A 15,232-nucleotide genomic window follows, 5' to 3' on the forward strand; every position below is an offset into this window, starting at 1 on the left:
GCTCTACAAATAATTAATTAAAAGGCATCGCTATACTAAAAATGAGACAACAGGGTATAGAGAAATAAAGATGAGCTCAAATACATGTAGTTTTTCATTTTTTTTTCGAAAGCTTTATAAATCACATGTAAGGACTAAAACAAATGTTAGCTGAGAAACAGAGCAAAGCATGTATTGTAGACAAGTGCTATGCCTCCATGTGAGGCTGTGTCTAAGAAGGGTTAAAACCACCCCTGTACTGAAAAGGCTGCTTAAAATGTGACTTTTTAGAGTTCTCAAAGTTTTCCATCATTTGATTTTTTCCTTTGACTCTGGCTCTTGTACTGCTGCATTTATGATATAAAAATGAAAAGACAAGTTCCAGAATGCAAAGAAATAATAGTAGGGTGAACTACTTAAATGTGCCATGAAGAAGCAACCTCAGACCTCCTCTGGTGGAGTTCTGTGCTAGTGAAAGTTACAGTTATCATCTAAATCCCCTTTACTGTGAATGGAAAAAAAAGTTTTATGTTGCAGTTATTTTGGAACCATTAGTGAAGCCAGTTGTGAGGATAAGACAATGGACAGCTTTAGTGTGGGTACGTTCAGACAGGTGTTTGTAGCAGCAGTATATCAGTGCTTTTTATTACTGCTTCTGCTATAAGATGAGAGTTTAGACCTTTGTTTCATTTGGAGAGAGAAACAATATCAGCAATTGGGTTTTGCCTCAAGACTACAGCAGAATATCTCTGTTTCTTAGCTTGAAACTGGAAGCTGACCCCTTACGTATCTCAAAGAATTGGTCTTATACTCTTGGTGTCATTAAGACCTTCCTACATCACATTGCTGCGGGGATGTTACTAAAGGACGTTTGCTGTAATGGTGAACTGAGGGAGGGATTACTGTGATATACCCACTATAGAGAACGCACAATGAGCGTTTCAAAAAGAGGGACTTAGAATGGGGTGTCAGACTTTGTTTATGGGGGCTTCACAGAGAGCTGCAATATGCTTGCCATAACGGGAGGCTAGCACTGTCTGAAAGGGTTCACTAAGGTGCTTTTCCCTGCAGCTCTCTTGAAGAAGGCAGTGAGGATGCACTGTTACATAGTTTGTTTTGGACACCTTGCCTGTTGCTACAAATACATTATAAATCTCAAGCTCAGCTCATGTCCTACGAGTCGCTCTGTAGAGCATTACACTTAAAACCAAACATGCCAAAATTTACAATTACTAGTGTAACATTTAAGTAGCTGTTGGGTGTCACTCAAAATGTCATACATATGATGTAGAGCTGCCATGCGTAAACACACGGGAAAAAACAAAATGTCAGACATATGCAAAGGAGTAGCCAGAAAAATTATAATGCCTCCAATTTTCAACAAAAGCTTTTATGGAACCAAGCAAGAGAAGTAAGTCATCGTAACCCTCTCCTGAAGAATTCTTTTGACACTTCCAGCAAAACATCTATCCATTCATATTTTCATCCTTCCATCCACCCGCTGATATTCAGCATTTCACCTTTATATTCTGTCATCCATTCATTCTTTTATCCATCAGTCTTTCACCTTTTCTGTCAGTCTATTTGTGTGCCCATCAATATCCAAACCTATCCATCTATCTCCAAACATATCCATCAAACATATCCATCCATCATTCTACCTATCCATCCATCCATTATTTCACTCATCTGTCATTTCATCCACCCTTTCACTCATCCTTCCATCCTTTCTTCCATCCCCCACCCTCCCTTTCACTCGTGTATCCATTCTTTCACTCACTCACCCTTACACCCATCCTTTCACTCATCCAGCCATGCTTTCACTCAGCTCTTAGTCCTTAATCATCCATCCATTTATTCTGTCCATCCATCCATCCATCCATCCTTTCAGTCATCCATCCTCCCTTTCACTCATCCATCCATCTACCCTTTCACTCAGCTATCCATCCTTTCACTAATTGATCCATCTACCTATCTACTCATCCATTGAAACTGTTGACTTTACTGCTGCACACCTCCCCACCCACAGTTGCCTTTCCTCCACCCCTGCATGCCCATGAATGCCCCCACACTCTTGGACCAGGGTGATCAAGACACTTCCCTTAAATAATACAGTTGTGATGTGATTGGATGGGGGATGGGCCACTGGAGGAGCATATGGGGTAATAGTGTGGCATTTCACATAGAAGCAGGGCCCCATGTTTTCAACCTGAGCACAGGGCCCTGGGCAACTGCCCACACTTCCCATGCCTAGCACCAGCCCTGGATTATTTAATTCAGTACTCTAGGCATCTCCTGCTTAGGGCTTCCTCTATCAAACTATATATTTGCATAGACTTAAAGATGCCTAGAATTTGATAGCCCAAATGCTCTTTGCTTTCCAGCTTGCTCTTTGCTGGTATCTAGTTTGATCTCTTCTTCCGCCACGCTGCTCCTTCTCCTACTACGCTTCTCCCGTTCAAATCAATTCCCATTGCAATATATTTATTTTTTTATCACCATAGCTTCTTTCGGGATGTTGGTCCATACAGTTGTTACCTTTTCCATGTAACAATACACTTATTTTGCTCTAGAACTCTGCACTTTCTGTTTCACTTAGATAATCAACAGTTTAAGGGTGCTTCATCACCTATTTGGGATTTAATTCCTTCGACGTGTATAAACTTTTGGTGTGTTCTTCATACGAAGCTGTGAAAATGAAACTTCTTTTCTGTCTGGAAACTGGAAATCCATGTAACACCAGCAGAGCTGCGCTATACTTGTTATCTGTGAGTCCCAAAGGATGATGAAAGCCTCATTCTGTAGGATTTGGATTGTGAAACTTCAGTACACTCAAGCCACCTGAGGAGGCATTTCCTGGAGCAGTGGATGGAAAGCTCTGGTGCTTACAGAGGAGACCTAGGCTTTTGATTATCCTGATCATATAGCACTTATCCAGCATACCTTGGAACATGCATTTCTGCCCAGAACAATAGCTGTGTAGAACCATGGTTTCTCATGTTTCCGATCCTTGAATGTAAACCAAAGAATCATTATGAAGCGCAACATAAATGCTCCAAATATAATACCATGTCTGAGGGGAAATAATAATTTGCAAGCCTGCAGGAACACTTCCACGACGGCAGCCTCCGGTTGTGCAGTCCAATTTAGGAGTATTGTCATCTGTGCTTTGAGACAAAAAGCAAAGTATTTTGTGAGGAGTGGACTGCTCTTGTCCATGGTGTAGTGGAATTGGCTAGGATCCAGCTTCTGAGTTGATTAGTCAGATGTCTTCGTTTTTATTTGTGTATTACGTGTATTCGACCTAGTAGAAATCCATCTGTGGTGATATCTCTCAATCTAGGCAATAATGCTGAATGCCTTTGGTCTGGACCCCAGCTTCTACATTACCCTAATAGAAAGCGGTTACATCTCCACATCAGTATATATTGCAATATCCTTGTGAGGAAGCAGCGTTGGATGTTGTCACTTGACTGCAAACAGCTTATGAGTAATCCTGGACAGTTAATGACTTTGGGCCTGATTACAACTTTGGAGGAAGGTGTTAATCCGTCCCAAAAGTGACGGATATACCACCAGCCGTATTACGAGTCCATTATATCCTATGGAACTCGTAATACAGCTGGTGGTCTATCCGTCACTTTTGGGACGGATTAACACCTCCTCCAAAGTTGTAATCAGGTCCTTTGTCTTCCTAGATCCCATTAGTTGAAATGTCCCTATATCTTGTGCTTGATATAATGGTGTCCGTTTCTGTCACTGATTCCAATAAGGTCCTAATTGTTGCCTGCTGCTCCACAGCTTCATGTGATGAAGCTTGAAATGGGGGAGTACCCATTTGCTTGTGTTAACGCAAATGACTTAATTAGAAAATATTAATGAATGATTTTGTATTTTGAATAAATGAAATTAGTAGAAAATGATTATCGAGGAAAAATAATGTGCACATTTGAAATTGTGACCTCAGAGAATGGCCACCAGTATTCACGAAATGTTCTAAATGTGTGATTAATATACATGAAATATTGAAAACGTATTATATTTATATAGTAATAATATGTCATATTCAGAGTTATAATCTATGTCTTGCAATAATGGTAGGCCTTAACTTAGCGAGTGTCTTGGCCTAGTCTTGCCAGGCCTCATGCAGAAAGCTGAATTTCTTAACGTTAAATGGAAAAATGCTGACAAAATGAACTGACCGTGAACGGCTCATTTTTTTATTAAAATGCTTAACTGGAACTTCTGTGAGAACCGACGGACAGGAGATGATGTTTCTAGTAATGTAACTAATAATGTGTAACGTGGATGAGATGTACTTTCCCAGGACTCGAACAATGAAGACACTGACTGTAGAAGAAGATTCAACTTTTTTGATGCCTGACGAGCCGGATGATGAGAACCTCGTAAAGCGTACCAATCAACGACATGTGTACTGTGAAATATTAGAATACATAAATTTGGAATAGTACAGCTATTGGGTAGAGTCATAACTTGTGATTAATTGGCCAATTGGAAATTTGGGGATAGTCTGGATGCTAGGGGAGCAAGACTGCAAGATTGTAGAGGTGATTCGAGATCCTGTCATTGGGCTCGTACTCTCTGAGAGCCTGATGTGATGCTTATCGACTGATGATCTGAGGACGAAGACTGACTCTGTTGCTGACCCATACCGAGGATAGGTAGATATGACAATGTGACTGAGTCATATTTTTGTGCCTTTTCTTTCTAGGCACCAACTGTGCTGTCTAAATAGTTTCTTAGCTAGCTGTTTTTCAAAATTCTTATTCTCCAAATTGTTTTTGGATGAAGTCCCACATGCTGATGCTAATCTGGGTTAGATGAGGTTTTCCTTGCATGACGGTGACAGATTACAGAAGTAAATGGTTAACGGACTGCTTTGCTGAACTTCATGACCAGGACTGACTTATTGTCTTTCGTCCTTTTGTTGGTCTGTGTTAATGCTTTAGAATGCACTCTGATGCAAGTTTTGATTAGATTATGTTTTTGGCGACTTCTAACAAATTGATGCTGGATTTTTATTGAATTGAATTGCGTTTGAATTAATATCATGACTTAGTATTGTAACTAATAGGAAAATAAAATTACTAAAACATATACTGAGTTGTGGTTATTCATGACTAAAAGGTCATAGTGTGATGTTTATTGATTCTTTATTAATGATGACTAGTGGTTTATTGAATTTTGTGTATTGATTATTGGGGAAAATTGGCCATACCCTAGCTAGGATACTCCATGCGAATCAAAAGGACTAGGTGCGCTAACACTTGCTAATCTTTTTGTCATTGTCATGGACTCAGAATGCTGTTTTAATAGCATTCCGCATCGCATATGGCAGTTTGCCGCAGTAATGAGCATACACAGTGATGGATGCATCCACGTTGTCCCTTAAGTGCAAGCACATACCAAAAAGAACAGGTGAAGAGAGCAGGAAGCACCTGACATCCTCTTCGACTGGTGCACGCTGCTCACTCTCGGAGTGATTTGTGTGACTGAGACATCAGAAAGGCGTAGGACCACTTCCCTTTACAGAGCGGAGAATTGCCTTAGATCCCAAGTTATGGAGCAATGTCTTACCGCCTGCAGACTGGACTCGCAATGATTACCAAAATGATTTATTGGATCCCCATAGGTCAAATTCCAGGAAGGTTTGACTCAGGACTACTCCATAGGAAAAAAAAACACTAACTTGAAGTAACCCCCAAAGAATTGCTAAGATTAAGTAAACCTTTATTAATAAATCAGATAATAAAACATTTAATATAAGAAAAGGCATAAAAGTGACGTCTCTCTACTAGCAGCAAAGAGGAGGTACCAGATTGACTGATGCAAACATGGTGTACTCGTTTACTTTAGAGTCTCTTGGGAAATTAGTTTACTTTGTTTTATAAACATTTAGATTTAAGTGTATAATTTTTAAGCATAACCTGTGCAGCGCTGTAAAATCAATCTCATGGTCATTCGCTTTTACACAGAGTTTAAGGGCCAAATGCACAAATATTTGGAATTGCGATTCCCTAATTGCGATTCCATGCGAATCACAAGTAGGGAATCGTAGTTTCAAATGCAAGAAACTCCATTGAGTTTCTTTTGTGATTCCCAGTGGGTCGGAAATAGACCTGCCTCATTAATATTAATGAGGTAGGTCGCAATTTCCGATCCACCGGAAATCACAGAAATCGCAGGTATGGTGGCCTGCTGGTGTCAGCAGACCACCATGTCTGTGATTGCTTTTAAATAAAGTAATATTTTTTTTTAAGCGCAGCCCGTTTTCCTTAAAGGAAAAATGAAACGATTCAGTTTCATTTTTTAAGAGTCACAAAACAATCATACATACCATTTAGATTCGGTATTAGGAAGGGACGCCCTGGACACACCCCTTCCTAATGCCAAATTGCAACGCCCAAATTGCGATTCGGTTACAAGTTACCGAATTGCAGTTTAGGATTTGTACATCCCAAAAAGCATTTTTCTAGTCGCAAACTGGACAATTCTGTGAATCGGCCCGTTTGCGACTAGAAAAATGCTTTGTACATGTGACCCTTAGTTTTTCTTAAAACTGAGTTCAGCTATATGTTCTTTCAAATAATAAAGGTTTATGCCTAGCTGATAAGATGTTGGCACAAAGTCATTTTCAAGCTATTTGGCACAATTTGCTCTTAAACCTTCCTAACCTTTTCCCACAAATAATAATCAAGCCAGATTTGCATCCTTTTTCCCACCGCATATTCAGTTTTTTTAAAATACCCTTGGTTTCTTTTATCATATAGGTACCTGAGGAAGTAGCCAAATTATGGCAACATATAGGCTTTTCCCACCTAAAAGGAGGGAAAGTGGTAGTGCAATAAATGTGTTTAAAAAAAAAAAAAATGTAGCTAAAGTTTTCCTCTGTTAAGATCGTACTATTCCCAAAATGCAGAAACGGTCAGAGACGAAAATGAAATTTACGTCACTGTTTTTGTGTGTTCGACAATATTTCCTGAATTGCAGATGCTTGGTAGATGCCATAGGAAGGCACACCTTGTGTTGGGTAGCAGGGCATGCCACCCAATTTCTATTTTTTTGCTAAAAGTAAAATAAAAAAGTTTTGATAACGTCAGACCTAAAAATCTATGTAGTGCAGGCCAGCACCTCCTGGCATGGGGGCTGCACGCCCCATGTCCTTTGGATAGCTGCGCTCTCTGGGACTATTTCGAGAGAACTATAAAGAATAATAGATCCAGCCATCCTGGCAAAGGTGCAACCCAATTTCTTTTACACACGTGTTTTTTTTTTTTTTAGCCCAAAGGGGTTAATTTGAAGTTTCCACTTAATATACCTACCAGGGGATGAACGGCCAACTACACACCAGTGAAAATTGAAATGAATAAGAAAAAGTGATGTATACTCTCTGTTCTTTCCCAATGTGCACCTCCACGTGCACACAAAGTAATTATCTTCTGTGCCAGGGACCACCATGGCAATGCGTGCTTATTGAGACCAAAATAAATAATCAAACTTTTAGCCAGGGTTTTCTTTTTATACTGGCAAGGGCCAATTAACTCCATCAAAATATAATTTTATAAAACCATGACAAAAAAGGCAGACATTGACAAAACCAAGGCTGCCAGACAACGCCAGATGTATTTTATTTGCCAGTGCTTGTTTTCTAACGTTTTTAACACAAATTACTGGCATCCAGGGAGCCAGTCAACACCCACAGAGGACATATGGGTTACACCCTCAATCTGTTACCCTCAGGGGGCCTGGATTGATTTCTGGCCAAAGGGGATGGGCAGTGCAGGCTCATACATGGATGAGCTGCCCATACTGCTCCTATTTCTTTTGTAGTGCTTTTATAAATCCCCTGCTTTCTAGTGGGTATTTTATCCCATTAAGTGCTGTGAGACTTGGCAGTGCCTCCTGTGGATAGGGAGTCATGGCCCATGCTGGGGGAGAGGGGGACTCACACAAAGAAAAAACATCCCTTGTTGCTCAGTGGCAGAATGGAGATTGCACTCATGCGGTGGACCCCGAGTTGGAATCCATTGCAGATCAGTGCCATTGAAAAGATGGAGTGCCCCTTCCGTATCAGTTGGTGCTTGAGTGCCTGTGCTATGCCTGTGAGCATCACTTCTCCCGTCTGGTGCTGAGACAATGGCTCTGGTGGTTTCCAGGAACCCAGTAAATTATATCAGTGCATTGTACGAGTTGCATGTCATTAAAAAAATCCCATCATTGGAAGCATAAGTGATTCCAATTCTGTTTGGAGTGGGGACATAACCAGATAAGCCCACTGGTGTATGCGTAGGAGGTTCTCCCATTCCCTGGGTGCTAGTCCATGACCTCCTCATCCAGAGCACCCGAGACACGTAGCACTGTTGATATGGAGGTCACGTCCATAGAATCCAAGAAGTTTAAACGGTGGGCAGTAGGATGAAGTGAAGAAGTGCTAGAGGAAATTCATGGGTGCAAAACAAAGACTGAGAAAGATATAAGGAAAAGCCATGACAGCTGTGGGAACACTAATTGCTGACCCGGGTAGCCTTGCTCAGCATGAATTGCTACTCTAAGCTGCTGTACAAAAAGAGAAACTCATTTTGACTTGTGGCTCCGGGCAGCATTTTCCCAGATTATGAGCCGCACTTCCCTTCTTAAGAAATGAAGGAAGGCATGATAATTCATAAACATGTAATAGATGTCACTCCCGGTTGTTAGGCATGACATTCTGTTTGGGCTGAATTTATGCCCTGATTATGGCTGGGGGAGACGTCCTGAGGTGTCGATACTTTTGTTAAGTGGGTGTGTCCCTCATCTTACAACTTGCTTTAGTATTGTTTGCCTTTTGGTCCATCGCCCTTGCCTTCCCTTCTTCCCGTTTGATAATTGTCTCTTTAAGATATTTTTTATAATTCTGAAGCTGTTTAGTGTGCATTTGATTATTGTCGCTAGACCAGATGTTATGGTTCTATTTGCCGCAATAGATTAAGGCTAGCAGCGAGGGGGGAAGGATGGAAAGAAAATGTCAAGTAGAACAATCACAGAGAAAAGTGACATAGAGTTATATAACCTACAGGATCACCCAAGTCCAAAACAGAGGATCCATTTATGTTTCAGCTCTTCAAATGACACAAGACTGCTGTCATCCCCCTCCCCCTTGTTTTATTCCTCCTATGGACGCTTCACTAGGAATTGGGCCCATTCTGTGGCAAATACTTCCTTAATTCAACAGTTTTATGCTACATTTCATGCACAACAGGGAGATCTTTTTTAATTATTATAAAATACAGAATCTCCTAAATGTAAACCTTTTTTAAATTCAACCAAGTATGCGGCGCAAGACATTCTTTAACCTCTGATTGTTTGTATAAATGTTTTTTTTTTTTTAATACTTTCCCCCTCAAATCCCAAGGTTGATGGCCCTATCATTATTACCAGAAAACTGTTGAAAATGGCTATGAAACACCTGGAAATCATCGCCAAGACGAGAAGAAAAGGTACTGTGCTGAGAAACATCTATAGAGGGTTTAAAGTGACTTGCGGTGGGCAAGATTATTTTCCTTTTCCCAGTCTTCAATACTTTGGGATATGTGTGGCATTGTTGTTGTTGTGTCAGTTTAACTAGATAAACTAAACATAAACAAGAAAAATGGGACTAACTGTTGTACAATTGGCAGTGGCGACAAAGGAGTGCCGCCCACGCTGTTCAGCATTGCTAATTCTTTGTCTTTTAAGGTTCCCTCATGTCTCTACGCATGGATGTGCAGTAAATTGGCTTCTTGAAGTTGGCAGAGCGGAATGTTGCCTGGTGTTGGATGTTGTCATTGCTTTCATTGCAACAGGAACATAATATTTGTTTATTCAAATCCCATATGTTGCCAAAGTGAAGTGCTCAGTGATATTTTCTCATGGCGTGTCACAAATGATATATTGTGTGTGTGTGTGAGCCGAACCCCAATGACTGCCCGAACCCCAATATTTTGAACACTCCTATTTTCACTTAATAAATACAATGCCAAGATATTCAGTTGTTCTAGCAGTTACAGATGACGATTGTCATTGGAAAAAAACCCAAAATTAGAAGAGTAAAACTGAATAAAATTTGAATGTGTAAAGAACTGTGTTCTAGATCAAAAATAGGGCAAAAATTGGATTTAGAACAGAATTATTGATAAATGCGGTTCAGAGAAAGATGTATAAATTGCTATGAAGGCCCAAATGCAGAATTACAGAGTCACAAAACGTAGGACCAATCCTCAGTTAGGCAAATCCAGGTAATATCCAAGAGTCAAACTCATAAAGAGTACTGACAGCATCTCAATAGAAAATCTAGAAGCAAATGGACAGAGTCTCAGGAGAGGAGAAATAAAAATGTCCAACATCATGAGCCCATAGAAGTAAAGAAAAGAGTACCCATATAAATAAAGGAAAGAGCCCATGGAAATAAAGGAAAGAGCCTCAGATCCCAAGATGCAGAGGGTTTCATAAAAAAACATCACACAAACTATTAAGAGATTCTGTAATTTCAGTGTGGTTATGATCATTGTTAGGGTCACGTTGGCAAATCAGAGCCAGCAACGTAATATTCTAAATCTCTAGTACTAAAACATTTCTAACGGTAAGAAAAATCTTCCATCTGCTTCCTCAGCAGCTGCACTCCGGAGATGCACAACACAAAAATGAAACAATTTGTAAACAGTGGCTCATAGAATTAGCACGTCTACAATGGAACTTCATGCTGAAGTCCTTGTAATTGATACTTCGAGTACACAATGAAGCTTCATTCATAGTACACTCTCTAACACAGTTGTACATCTTTGAATCTTTGACATCTTTCACTTGGTGCTCCGCGGAAACAAGGAGAGAAATGATTTGCCATAGGACACTAACTGGGATAGATAAATAAGCAGGAGCAAGATGAGGAGAGCACCAAAAACTGCATCTGTTTGAAAATGAATGGTGTTGCACACAAAAATATGACATAACTACTTCACAGTATTAATTACTCTTTAAAATGGCGTAACAAATTTTGCCAAATCACTAATTCATCAGTTGTCATCCTATGCATTATTAGAACCATTCATTTTCGAAAATAGTTCTCACACAGTATTTACCCATTTTTGAAAAAGCTCCTCATGTGCTGCTAAAATATTTCGATTTTTGATCGTGATTTTGCAGACTGTGTACCATGGCTGTTCACTAGTCGGAATGAAGTCTTGATAAGTACATATACTGTAGCAGCTGATGAGCTGATGGGTTTTCATGGTTGTGTTCTTTGGCTTGCAAATGTGCTGCATCTATAAGAGCTGACTTGGAGGTAAAGGGGATCAGCTTCTTGTTACTCAATGCCATTGCTGGTGCCATTAGTGTACCATGTCCATAGAACATCGAGCTTTCCATGGACACCTTTGTAGCTCCAGCCAAGAAGGCGTAAGAGAAGAAGCACAGGATGGCATATTGATCTCCTGCACACCTCAGAAGTTTGTGAAGCTAGATCTTCCTGGAAGGGTGAAAGTCGTCCCCTGCTGTCCTTATTTAGATTGTGGCCCTAGTCTTTTTTAAGGCATGCTGTCGGCAGTGCTTCACACCCTGTATTTGTTACAAACACTTAGAACAATGTCACAGAGTAATCTCCAGTGTATACTCTTGCACTCTGCATCGCAGTGCTGCCTGACCACTTTCTGTTACAGAAAGGTCAGGTGGAAGACAGTGTGTAGGCCATTTGTCCTGGTCTTTGAGCATGAAGGTCATCAAGGCATAGAGTTTTCCAAATATGAACATTTATTCCGTCATCTGACAACATGCCATTCAAAAACATATGTACGTATCTGCTGATTTAGGAACTGATGTAGAGAATGCAAGTATAATTTCTGAATATGTATAAAGTATAAATGTGTATATGCATATTTTGAAATAAATGGCGGTGTACATTTCTTGCAGTAAAAAATGCAGAATATCTACAGCAGGCTGCATTAGAAGAGTATGGACCAGACCTACATGTGGCTTTGAGAAGTCGTAGAGATGAATTGCACTACCTCAGAAAACTTACTGAGCTTCTTTTCCCTTATATTCTACCACCCAAAGCTACCGACTGCAGGTACAGTTGTCTTCATTGTTCTTAGTCTGTACACTGTGCTAAACACATTTCAAGTTATTTGCGTTCTATAGGTTTTCTGTGTTTACATGTATTTTGGAGAAAGTGTTCATAACAGCACAATTAGGGTACCCTACACTGAGTTGCATTAAGGGCAGCTTTATATAGGTGACCAGAACATTGAAAAGCAACTTAGCCTTTAGCTGGGGAACACTGCTGCTTTGTCAGTGTTCACTGTCTTTGCAACATATTTTGTTATATTAAAGTATTTATAATCGCATGGACCAAACCACAAGGTATCAAAGTGCTGTATAGAGACTGTAAGAACTTGCCAACGTTATATTAGAAAGTTGGACAAATTAGAAAGGCAGTGAGGTAGTGTCTGGCTTTGGGGTGAAGAGGGAACATTGTGGCTCTGCAGTGCAGTGTAGAGCTGAAGCTGCTTATAGTTCTTTATATGGGAGGAGTAAAGGTGAATTTTAAGCGTTTTGTGAGTCAGACAGATTTTGTCTGGTAGATCGAGCCATATTCTGGTTTCCTATCACATAAAAACCTTTTTGGAAGTTTTTTTTTTTTTTTTTAGCATTTGGGGGGTCCTGAAAGAGGCAGCTTCATTCCTTGTGAGTTTTGGGTCACTATTTATCACCAGATATATTTTTTGGTGAGTTGTTCCATGTTCAATGCATTATGTGTAAAGCTGCACATTTTAAAGGTAATGTGAGCTTCCAAAGGTATCAAAAGTAGGTTGACAGTATGGAGATGATGTCAGATTTTTTCATCCTACAGTCAAATGTGCTGCTGAGTGAAGGATGGATTTGATGGGAAATGATTTTTTAGTAGCCATTTTTAACATGTTTGCTCAACAGATGTGCTAGGCGGGCAGTACTTGCGCCACAACTATTTTGGTATGAAGGGTTTGACTTTTCTGAAAAGATAAAGCTGGTGAAGTGTAGTTTTATAAACTCTGTTTGTTTGATCACAGTGGTAGATTGGAATTGATGTTGAAAAGGTGGCAGAAAGCTCCAAATACACTTTTGGATTTGAGATAGCTTTGGAATTGCCATCTTATGTTAGAACTGTTTGTTTTCTGCACACTGATGGTGGGAGATAAAGTCAGCTGGTAGGGACGAAGTCTCTTAACTTATCCACATATGGAAGAGAGAAGAAGGTGGCAAAATGAAACCCTGAGGAATTCACCAGTACAGCAAAAATTGGACCTGTAGTCTGGAAGATTCTAACTCAATGAACTGAAACGTTTCAGAGGAAAGGAGCCATATCATTACTGGAACAACTCTTTGGTTCCCATCGCATAAAGCAAGGACTCTGATGAATAAGATTAGGACGTTCAAAGTATTGAACTTCTGTATTCTCAGAGGAGCAGTTGTTGATAAACTAGGCTCTTTTCTTCGGGAAGTCAGATATTATATTTTTGGCATAAACTGACAATGTTGTTCAATTTTATAGAGGTGACTAGAATGGATTTAAAAGTATTTCTTGGCAACTTGTCAATGCTTTCTTGTGCAAGATTCCAAGACAAGCAAGAGATTGACTAAGATTGTGACCTGAAGGAGTGCACACATTTACATTATTAACCATTATGGTCTGTAAAAGGAAAAATAAAAAGGTACTAATAAAAAAGCAGAATAAAAAATGGATAGAGGAAAAATAACCGTGTGATGCAATAAGTACTATTAGCATAATATTTGATTCCTGCATTGGGTGAGGTAATGATCTCACCATTTTTGTTGTTGTTTTTGCCTTTAGCAACTTGTGTTATTTTTATCACACATAATAATGCAAAGATGAGGATTAAGTGATAGCTTGAAGAGTACTCCATCAGTATATCAACAAACTAGTTTATCTTCAGTTAAAATATTTTATAAATCTCTGAAAGGCATGCTGGCATGAACAATGACCTCTGTTTTTGCACTGGTTAGGAGAAGCAGTTTTTCCCATATACCTTGAGTTCTCCTGGCTGCTGAAAAGCATAAATCAGTGTTGAGCCTATATAATGCTTGCCATCCCTAGATTCAAGTTACACAATCCACACAGCAGTAGTTGTGGGGAAAGAATTGCTACCATTTTACATTCAACTCTCTCCTTCAAGGATCCCATGTTAAACAAAGCTCAGAGTACCTTTGTCCGAATGAGTCAGCAGCACAAAATAAAGCCTTTCTGCCCACCCACAGCTTCTGCTCGACAGTTCATGCCCTGTTCTGTCCCACAGGAACAGGGGTAATGCTTTATTTATTGTTTCCTTAAATTCTACATTGCTTCCACTAAAGATGTACTACATTCAGCAAGCTGTTTCATCACCAGCTGTAACAAATTTGCTTCACTGCTACTCCAAAGCAACTACATTGGCTATTGCTTTAGGCATGCACCAAATTTAAAGCGTGTGGCTTAATTTTTTAGGCTGATCACTGACATAGATTGGACTACCTAACAGATAAACATAGTCTTAGAAGGCAAGCGTGTAACATGTAACTCCTTGATTGCTATACTTGACATCCAAAACTTCGACAAGTTTACATCTGCAAACAGGCATTCTCTTCATATACACCCAGACAATGGCGAAACCTTCCTCTGCTTATAAAACGTCCTCCATACAGTGCTTCAGGAAAGATCTCAAGACTACCTCCTCTCCAAGGGTCTTCAGGGGTAGCTTGGGAGCTCCTAGTAGCTTGCTGGAGCACTGGAATTAGCTTTCTTAAGTGCCGTCCAGCAAAGAGGATCTAGCCATGTCCAAAAAGGCAGTCACATCTCAGTATTCTTTGAGTGATTTCCACCAAAACGCAAACACAGGGCGATATGCTTACACACAAGCACACACTGTGACTACCTTCAATACCTTCAAAATGACCACCTGCCATCACTTTCACTTTAGCAAAGTCACTGGGTAAATGGCCACTCTGCAAGCCCCATTCTACCAGTCATATGTGTAGACAGCGTATGTGAAAACTGTGCCAGAAAAGAAGTGCTAGCAATAGCCAGACTGGAGTTTGTAGAGTGTGGAACTCTTCCCAATAAAGATAGAGCAAGGCCTTTCCAACTGGAATGACTGCCCAGAAAACATCTTGCAGAACAGACTCCCTAGGAGCCACAACATCACCCTGTTCTAGTTACCTTACAGAGGCAAGAGAGACATCCGGGACAAGG

The 15,232-nt window shown here is 40.1% G+C and overlaps 1 protein-coding gene across 3 annotated transcripts in view; it reads left to right on the forward strand.

The window, feature by feature from the left end:
- SNX14 (sorting nexin 14) overlaps window positions 1–15,232 on the forward strand; it is a 627,761-nt gene that overhangs the window by 168,596 nt on the left and 443,933 nt on the right. For all 3 annotated transcript variants that reach the window (XM_069235584.1, XM_069235585.1, XM_069235586.1), the window contains exons 7-8: window positions 9,392–9,476; window positions 11,920–12,076. In XM_069235584.1, coding sequence (XP_069091685.1) covers window positions 9,392–9,476; window positions 11,920–12,076 — 242 coding nt within the window. The remainder of the gene's footprint in view (window positions 1–9,391; window positions 9,477–11,919; window positions 12,077–15,232) is intronic.

Source organism: Pleurodeles waltl, chromosome 5 (genome assembly GCF_031143425.1).
Source record: "Pleurodeles waltl isolate 20211129_DDA chromosome 5, aPleWal1.hap1.20221129, whole genome shotgun sequence".
NCBI lineage: Eukaryota > Metazoa > Chordata > Amphibia > Caudata > Salamandridae > Pleurodeles > Pleurodeles waltl.